The following is a 10,374-nucleotide window of genomic DNA, read 5'->3' on the forward strand; positions in this document are numbered from 1 at the left end:
CAACTGCTTTCATCGTAAGATGAAGAGAGTGACCGAGAATGATTTCTTCGGTGCCTGGGGGGTTCAGTATTTCTCTCTAGGTCTCCTCTTTTCGCCTCACAACTTGGAATCTGGCGATGCACTCCTCATACAAGGACAACTGTAGACAGTATGACGGGAAAGCATGTGAGAGAATCCTACTCTTTTGCTTATTTAATGGCATGTTCTGCAACGTCCAACTTTTCTTGCAATTGTGCCATTGCAGATCTGTTTAGGTTTGTAGCTTCTTGTACAGTTCCTATATTGTAGATGAGCTGATTGTCTGAAGGCTCTCCTTGGACTTTATCTATGGGGACATAACAATGATATATTTACATGACATCTTTTGTTGGTATATAGTAACGATCTTTCCTTCCAAAATAACTACCATTCATTGTTTCTTAATTCTTACCAAACAAATAAATAAGGATGTAACCAACCCGAGCCGAACCGAGCTTTGGCATCCTCTCACGTCCGGCTCGTTAGAAAATTGACAAGCTCGAACTCGAATTTATCATTATGTTCATGCGCTGTTCGCGAGCAGCTTGTTCATTCTGTTTATGAACTTCATTTGCTAACAACCCATTAATTATGTTCATTAATTACATAATTAATGAACATGGTTTTGAAATCTATAAAACTAAAGTTTTACACGAAATCACACGTTGTTCTACATTTCCCCTTTATAAAAATACTATTATTAAAAAAATAATCGAACCAAATTTGTTCACGAAGGCGTTTATGAATATTGTAATGGAACTTATCTATGAGCTTGTTCATGAACATATAATCATGTTTGCTCCTAAATTTTTGAGCCAAATTTCATCATACTCAAGCTCCATTCTTTTATAATGGCTTAATACATCACCATCTCCATTAACTTGTCCATAATAGTAGATTGGCTCTCTAAACTTCGTAAGTGTCTCACCAGCTCTTTAAACTTGATTATTTCGTATCACCAACTCCCTGAACTTGTCCATAAAAGTAGATTAGTTTCTTCAACTTTATAAGTGTCTCACCAACTCCCTAGACTTGTTTATTCCATAATGACTAAATACAAAAACCTAAATTCTAAAAATACACATTCATCTATTCGAGAGGTAATTTTTTCTTTTCTCATACCTTTCAACCTATTATAAGAGTTAGTGTTGCAGGTTTGAGAGGCCGAATGAATGAGAAGTGAGAGTTAATATTATGATTTTTATATTTAGTTGTTACCGAATAAGCAAGTTTAAAGAGTTAGTGAGACATTTACAAAGTTCAGAGAACTAATCTACTTTTATGGACAAGTTTAAGGAGTTGGTGATACAGAATAATCAAGTTCAAGGAGCTAGTGAGAAACTTGCAAAATTCAGAGAGCCAATCTATTATTGTGGACACGTTCATGAACCTAGTGATGTATTAGGTCTTTATAAATTGAGCCCAACACGATCAAATGTTTATCCAACCGAACATCAAACCACTCATGAACGGTTCTACTCATTACAAACTATATAGTAAACAATATTCACTTTGTGTAAAGATTCATCAAACAGAAATGGGTAAATTACATCCATGGCCACTGAACTTCTCCCATTTTAACATTGTGAGCACTGAATTTCAATTCTTAACACTATAACCACTAAACTTTACACTTTTTTTACCATCGATGACCACTCAATTTTAACCAACTCATCAAGATGGTCGTTAACGACTTCAAAATGAAAATATTCAAGAATTAAAGTTGTTCATAACGACTTTTACCATGTAATCACATTTTTTTGAGTTTTCTCTCTCTAAAAATTCATTTTCTCTCTCCTAACCAAACAACACCTAAATCACCTTAGAACAAAAAATTTCAAGAATTAAAGTTCCTTAAAATATCATTAACTTTTAGAATTTTTTATTTTGAGGTCGTCAACGGTCATTTTGATGTTCAGGGGTTAAGGTGCAAAAATACCCATAACATTGTGGGTCAGGAGCAATTTTACCCCTAACGTCTAAAATGGTACAATTTTATCCCTAATGTTGGAAGCCAAGAGCAATATTATCCCTAACGTTGATAAATTGGGTAAATTTGAGAAATAATTCATCAAACTGTCTTCTCGGTCACGAATCTTGTCATCTACACTTCACACATGCGTTATTTTATCAGTAACAAATCACAAACATATGTTGGGATGTGAAAAAAATAAGAAAAAATATTAAAAATATACTGTCTTTTATACGAATTAGATAAAAAATCAAAAAATTCACCAAATTTATAAATATTAATCTCCAATTTTATTATTAAATTACAAAAAACATTATATCCTTTTTTTTAGAACAAATTGATATGTAATTGGTGCAAAATAAAGAAAAAAAAATGACTGTATTTTATAATGGTGTCTGAAATTGATCCAATTTATCAACGTTAGGGGTAAAATTGCTCTTGGCTACAAACATTAGGGGTAAAATTGCACCATTTTAGACGTTAGGGGTAAAATTGCTTCTGAGCCAAAACGTTCGGGGTATTTTTGTACCTTTATTTAGTGACCATATTATTAAGAATTGAAGTTACCAAAATGTCAAAATGTAATGCGTAATATCCAGTGGCCATGAGTGTAAGTTACCCAACCGAAACAGAGTCAAGTTATAAGGCTCTGTTCTTTATTGCTGAACTGAACTGAATACTGCTGAATACTGAACTGAACTGAACTGAATTTAACTGAATACTACTGAACTTAACTGAATACTACCGAACTAAACCGAACTAAACCGAACTAAACAATAATGATGATATTAGACTTTAAAATAATTTAATTGATAATATTGGACATTAATAAACTTATAATAATAATAATGATGGTTCTAATAAATTTAATAATATCAATAATAAATAAATAAATATATTATTAAAGATAAAACTAAATTGAATATCAAATAAAAGTTCGGCTTGATAAAATTTTGGCTCGATAAAAGCCTATAAAATTAAATAAAAATGAGTCTAATTTAAATTAAAAATACAAATTACATACAAACACAAATTTACATATAATTTAAAGCCTATGAAATCAAATACAAATTTTTATATGAATACAAACTCTTAACTTTTTATTCTAATTAAGGGTTAAAGTGTAAAAATATCTCTAACGTTTTGGGTAATGGGTAATTTTACCCCTAACATCTAAAATGGTGCAATTTTATCCCTAACATTGATAAATTCGATAAATTTAAGTGCAATTCTTAATTTTTAAATATGGAAGCATACTTTAGTTTTAATTTTTTTATTAAACGATATATACTTTAATAAACTATCATTTCTTGACTATTATTTCTTAACTTTTATCTAATTTATAGATAATGATAAACTATAAATAATAATAATAATAAATAATAATAAATTAAATAATAATAATTATTATAATAAATTATATATAAATAATTATAATATAATAAATAAGGATAAATTACTGAATACTGAAACTGGATGCTAAAGTTGAATACTGAACTGAACTGAATTAAATTGAACTGATTGTTACTGAAATTAAGTGATAAAGAACAGACCTAAGTCAGTTGAGTTCGGCCAGACTTCCTTTTTTTTCTCTGTTAATTAAGAAAGCAAAAGAAAAGAAAAGAAAAAGAAGAAAAAGCTCCCACCTTTCCTTCTCCCTCGCTCGAGACCTTAATAATAAGAAAAAGTCACCACCTTTTTCCTTCAATCAATCAATCACGAGCCATCCCTGAAATCCCTCCTTTGAATTCATCTTTCCACTGCCAAAACCCTCTAATCTAATCCAATCTCTCCATTTTCTTACAAAGAAACCGTGAAAATCTCTCCCCACCTGCATTTCCCCCATCAATCAATCCCCATAAAAAAATCCCCAAATGCCACCGATTAAACCCTAACAAATTGGGGATAATCAGTTTTCATGAAAACCCATCATCCCCCTTTCTCATTTCCCCCCAGCCCCCATGTTTTTGAATCAGTTCATGCACTTCCTAAAATCAATTCACACTTTCAGAAGACGAACTCCTTATAATAATCAAAATTGAATCGACAAAAATGGCGTTTTCATCGTGTTTTCATGCGTTCCGAAGATCAAAGAGCAAGCCATTGACGATTCCATCATCATCGAGGAACTCAGAAATGGAGAACATGGATAAGAAGAGATTTGACAGCTTGGAATCATGGTCTATGATATTGGAATCGGAAAATGTTGAGGGTTGGGAGGTTTCTAAGGAGGATCAGGAGGAATGGACGGCGGATCTTTCTCAGCTATTTATAGGGAATAAGTTTGCGTCTGGTGCTCATAGTAGGATTTATCGGGGGATTTATAAACAGAGAGCTGTTGCTGTAAAAATGGTTAGGATTCCTAGTCAGAATGAAGATACGAGAACTTTGCTTGAACAGCAGTTTAAATCTGAAGTTGCTTTGCTTTCTCGGCTTTTTCATCCTAATATAGTCCAGGTAATTCAATGTTTTAAAACATTTTGATTTTATCATTATCGTGTTAATATATTTCGGTATGGTTATATATGATATAAATGACACGAAAATGATAATGATCAGGTTGAGTTGCAGTACTTTTTTGTGCTGAAAGTTTGTACGGACACTTCTTTTATTAGTGTTTCCGCGTTTCCATGTTTGGTGTCCGTGTCTCTTTCGTGTGCATGTCCGTTTTGGTTTGAAGGCTATTTCATGAAGTTTATGTTTTAAAAATAACTTTTTCTGTGTCTGTTTCGTGTCGATGTCTGTTTTCGTTTGAAGGCTATTTCGGCTATTTCACGAAGGATATGTTTTGGAAATAACTTTTCCTGTACGATAATGGTCGGGTTGAGTTGCTGTACTTTCGGGGTAAATTACACCCATGGCCGCTGAATTTTTCTTATTTTAACATTGTGACCACTGAATTTCAATTTTTAACTATATAGCCACTTAACTTTACACTTTTTTAATACCGGTGGCCACTCAACGTCTTAAAATGACCGTTGATGGCTCAAAATAAAAAATTTGAAGAGCTAATGATATTGTAAGTAACTTTCATTCTTGAAAATTTTCGTTTTGAAGTCATTTAGATGATGTTTGGTAAAGAGAGAGTTTGAAATTTTGGAGAGAGAAAGTACTAAAAAAAGGTGATTTTGGAAAATAAAAAATGTGTTTTCATGGTAAATGTCGTTCTGAACAACTTTAATTCTTGAATATTTTTATTTTGATGTCGTTAACGGCCATTTTGAGGACTTGCTTAAAGTTGAGTGGCCACCGGTGTTAAAAGGTGTAAAGTTTAGTGACGATACAGTTAAGAATTGAAGTTTAGTGGCCACAGTGTTAAAAAGAGTAAAATTCAGTGGCAATGAGTGTAATTTACCCCACAGTATGGCCACTGAACTTTACCCTTTTTAATATCGGTGGTTACTTAATGCCTCAAAATGACAAAAGTTAATGATATTCTAAGGAACTTTAATTCTTAAAAATTTTCGTTTTGAGGCCACTTACGTGTTGTTTGGTTAGGAGAGAGTTTGACATTTTAGAGAGAGAAATTTCAAAAAAAAAAAAGTGATTTTGGAAAATAAAAAATGTGTTTTTATAGTAAATGTGTTAACGGTCATTTTGAGGAGTTAGTTAAAGTTGAGTGATCGCCGATATTAAAAAGTGTAAAGTTCAATGACCATACCGTTAAGAATTGAAGTTCAGTGGCCATAATATTAAAATTGGTAAAGTTCAGTGGCCATGGATGTAATTTACCCTAGTAAGATGATAATGGTTGGGTGGAGGTGGTGTACTTTTGTGCTGAAAGTTGCTGACTTTTATATATCATCTATGTTGTACGGACACTTCATGTTAATAGTGTTTGTGCGTTTCGTGTCCGTGTGTCCATGTCCTTTTCGTGTCGTTTGAAGGCTATTTCATGAAGGTTATGTTTTAGAAATAACGTTTTCCATGTCTGGTTTGTGTCCATGTTTGTTTCCGTTTTCGTTCGAAGGCTATTTAATGAAGGTAATATTTTAGAAATAATGTTTCCAGTGTCCATTTCGTGTCTATGTCCGTTTTCATTTGAAGACTATTTAATGAAGGTTATGTTTTAGAAATAACGTTTCCCGTGTCCGTTTCGTATCTGTATCCGTTTTTCGTTTGAAGGCTATTTCATGAAGGTTATGTTGTAGAAATTCCATGTGTCCATGTCCATTTTCATTTGAAGGTTATGTTTTAAAAATAACGTTTCTGTCCATGTCCATTTTCGTTTGAAGGCTATTTCAAACGTTTTCCGGGTCCATATCCGTTTGTGTTTCCATGTCCTTGTGCATGCAACATAGTATATCGTGTATGCTATGCTTTCAAGTTTCAACGCCTAGGCAAATCATCGGCTAAAAAGCCATCAATTAGATATAAGAGCTATGCTGCACATACACTCCTCTTTAGTAGCGTTTTTATGTTTCGTGTCCTTGTGCGTTTTCATTTTGAAGGCTATTTTATAAAGGTTATATTTTAAAAATAGCGTGTCCATGTCCGTTTGGAAAAGGAATCTTTAGTTGAAAATTGTTATTTGACGTTCTTTTATGCATGGATGTTATGTGATATATATTTATATACATAAATGACACAAAAATGATAATGTTCGGGTTGAGGTGCCGTACTTTTGTGCTGAAAGTTACTAACCTTTATATATAATGTATGCTATGCTTTCAAGTTTCAAATGTTGCACGGATACTCCTCTTTAGTAGCGTTTCTGTGTTTCGTGTCCTTGTGCATTTTTTGTGTATCCATTTCCGTGTCTATGTCCGTGCAACATAGCATAAGACTGATGTCCGGAAGTTGAAAATTGTGATTTGAGTTTTTGTTTATGCGTGGATGGCTTATCAAAATCGGAACTTTTTTTCTATTGCTAGATGGTTTACCATCTTCTTTACAGTTCATTGCAGCGTGTAAAAGGCCGCCCGTGTACTGTATAATAACGGAATACATGTCTCAAGGAACTCTGAGGATGTACCTGAACAAGAAAGAGCCGTACTCTCTTTCAACCGAAACAATACTCAGGTTAGCTCTCGATATCTCACGAGGAATGGAGTATCTTCATTCACAAGGCGTGATCCACCGAGATCTCAAATCAAATAATTTGCTTTTAAATGATGAAATGCGGGTTAAGGTAGCAGATTTTGGTACATCTTGTTTAGAAACACAATGTCGCGAAACCAAAGGAAACAAAGGAACTTATCGTTGGATGGCGCCCGAGATGATCAAGGAAAAACCTTATACTCGAAAAGTCGATGTGTATAGTTTTGGAATCGTGTTATGGGAGCTTACTACAGCATTGCTGCCTTTTCAAGGCATGACTCCTGTACAGGCTGCTTTTGCGGTGGCCGAAAAGGTAACGATTTATACTTCACAACTCGTTACTAATTCCTGCTATTAAACTTGTTCGTAAAATGTATTGTCCGTCGTATATGTTTCGTGCTTTTGAATCAAATATTGAATGCTCGGTTGTTGTCATCTACAACCACTATCAGAATCTTATGATTCAATTCGATTCAGCTCTATTTTGAGCAGAATCTTACGATTCACGAGTCGAATGATTAAACGTTGAAGATTAAACATCGAAATTAACAGCTCTATTTTGTGACAGAATCTAAATTTCATCTTTCCATGTGATTAGTGTTAACTTATGAATGATTAATCGTTCGTCGAAATTAACATCGATGTAATGGGGAAGAAGCTACTAATTGCATTGATGTGTCGCGGATTATGTTCGATGATTCAAATTGATTTTTTTTTTCGGTCAAAATAGGAAGTCTCAACTGATTTCACAGTGTCTAGCATTCCAATAGTAGCAGAAAAGGCTGCGGGGATTGAATAATTTCGTCTTTCCATATGATTAGTGTTATGAATGATTAAACGTTGAAGATTAAACATCGAAATTAACGTTGATGTAATGGGAAGAAGCTATTAATTGCATTGATGTGTGACTGTTTTTTTGATGTGGAAATAGGAAGTTTCAACCAAATTTCACGTTTCCGTATGATTAGCGTTATGAATGATTAAACGTTGAAGATTAAACGTCGAAATTAATGTTGATGTAATGGGAAGAGCCTACTAATTGCATTGGCGTGGTGTACAATCTCAGTCCTTTTTTACACTTTGGTGGACATCTTTCAATTTTGCACACAAAACTGTACAACCTTTTGGTGACCTTTCACTAAACTACCAGCCGTTAATTACGACCGGTCAACGTGAAGTTAACACGCCACGTCAGTATTTTTGACCTCCCTAAAAGTCAAATTTGCTAATGTGGTATGTTGACTTCACATTGACCAGTAAACTTTTGACTTTTAGGGAGGTCAAATTGCTGATGTGGGGCGTTGACTTCACGTTGACCTATCACCAGTTGTGCACTTTAGTGGGAAGTCACCAAAATGTTATACAGTTTTGTGTGCAAAATTGAAAGTTGTACATCTGTACACCACGTATGTATTTACCCGTGTGTCGCACATTACGTCAGATGATACTAATTGCATTGATGTCAAAATTAGCGTTGATGTAACAAAAAGAACCTACTAATTGCATTGATGTGTCGCGGATTATGTCCGATGATACAGACAAACACATAAACGAGACATTATTATAGATTACTAATAAATGTTTCTTTATATGGTATCAGAACGATCGGCCTCCATTGCCCGCAAGTTGTCAACCGGCACTAGCACACTTGATAAAGCGATGTTGGGCAGCGAATCCAGCAAAGAGACCGGACTTCAGTTACATAGTTTCGGCTTTAGAGAAGTACGACGAATGCGTGAAAGAGGGTCTTCCTCTAACTTCACACCCCGGAATGTCAAGCCGAAACGTGATCCTTGAACGTTTGAAAGGCTGTGTATCGATGAACTCTTCGTCTATACCTGTACATGCATAGCTTCTTTCCTTCTTCCATTTTCTTTCAAGCAAGGTATTGTTCATCTCTTAATTATAGTTTAAGCTCGTCGTTGATTCGTTTATCGTCTTGTCGAAGTTGACGCTCGTCACGGTAACGGCAACGGGTTCAACTTGATTTACAGGTAGCTAGAATGGAATGTATGGATTAATGTGATCATAATTAGCTCAAAATAAATTGAATGAATGTTATCTTTGATTAGCTACACTAATTTCTCTAGGTTAGATTGTTCAAATCAATGTATAAATATTTAATTTGACTTCATCCTTTCTTTTTCTTGTTCCTTAATTATGCTTAAATTTTGATAATCTTAAGGGAAAATATGAGTTTTTGTGCTTTGCATCTAGTTCAATAACCCCTTATTTTTATTCAATTGCGTTCAATAATCTTAAAATTACAAGTGTCTTATGAATTTTTAAAAGTTTTTAATTATTTGTCTATTTGACATTTTCTTTCATAAACGTGGTGAGCATTTTGACACGCGGGGAGCGTGTTTCCCATTTTTTGCATATCTATTGAGAAATAAGAGGTTATTGAATGTAATTGGATAAAGCACTTTGACACAAGGCGGAGCATGTCTCTTATTTTCTGCGTCCAATAAATTTTATTGAGAAATAGGTGGTGGTTGTTATGGAATGCAATTGGACAAAAGCACTTTGACATGTACTAAAATGTCTCTCATCAACAAATTCTGTGGCAAAATAAGACATGTACTAAAATGTCTCTCATCAACAAATTCTGTGGCAAAATAAGGAGTTATCCGATGCAATTGGATAAAAATGGAGGTAAATTACACTCATGGCCACTGAACTTTACCTATTTTGACATTATGGCTATAGAATTTTAATTCTTAACGGTATAATCACTGAACTTTACATTTTTTAACAACGGTGGCCACTCAACTTTAACTAACTCCTCAAAATGACCGTTAACAACATTAAAATAAAAATATTCAAGAATTAAAGTTGTTCAGAACGATATTTACCATGAAACCACATTTTTTATTTTCCAAAATCACATTTTTCAAATCTTTATCTCTCTAAAAATTCACTTTCTCTCTCCTAACCAAACAACACCTAAATGACCTCAAAATGAAAAGTTTCAAGAATTAAAGTTCATTCAAATGTCATTAGCTCTTTGAATTTTTTATTTTGAGGCCATCAAAGACCGTTTTGAGGCGTTGAGTGACCATCGGTATTAAAAAGTGTAAAGTATAGTGGTCATACTGTTAAGAATTGAAGTTTAATGACTATAATGTTAAAATGGTAACGGTGTAATTTACCCATAAAAATGGAGGTGAAAACTTTTTAAAAGTTGGAGCACAGTTAAACTTTTGGGTCAACCAGATGTATTAGTCCAAAAGAGGAATTTAAAGCAAATGGATGATTGTGTGTTTTATGATATGATTAATTCCTTAACCAAAGTTTGATTATGCATAATATCCCAATTTAAGTGTATTGATTAAACTTTTTTT

At 33.6% G+C, this 10,374-nt stretch overlaps 1 protein-coding gene across 1 annotated transcript; it reads left to right on the forward strand.

The window, feature by feature from the left end:
• The first annotated feature begins 3,612 nt into the window (after window positions 1-3,612).
• Window positions 3,613-9,164, forward strand: LOC136234054 (serine/threonine/tyrosine-protein kinase HT1). Its single transcript, XM_066023816.1, has 3 exons — window positions 3,613-4,447; window positions 6,888-7,343; window positions 8,631-9,164. Exons 1-3 carry the CDS (start codon window positions 4,043-4,045, stop codon window positions 8,880-8,882), a joined length of 1,113 nt encoding a protein of 370 aa, XP_065879888.1. The 5' UTR covers window positions 3,613-4,042; the 3' UTR covers window positions 8,883-9,164.
• Window positions 9,165-10,374: the final 1,210 nt, after the last annotated feature.

Source organism: Euphorbia lathyris, chromosome 6 (genome assembly GCF_963576675.1).
Source record: "Euphorbia lathyris chromosome 6, ddEupLath1.1, whole genome shotgun sequence".
Classification (NCBI taxonomy): Eukaryota; Viridiplantae; Streptophyta; class Magnoliopsida; order Malpighiales; family Euphorbiaceae; genus Euphorbia; species Euphorbia lathyris.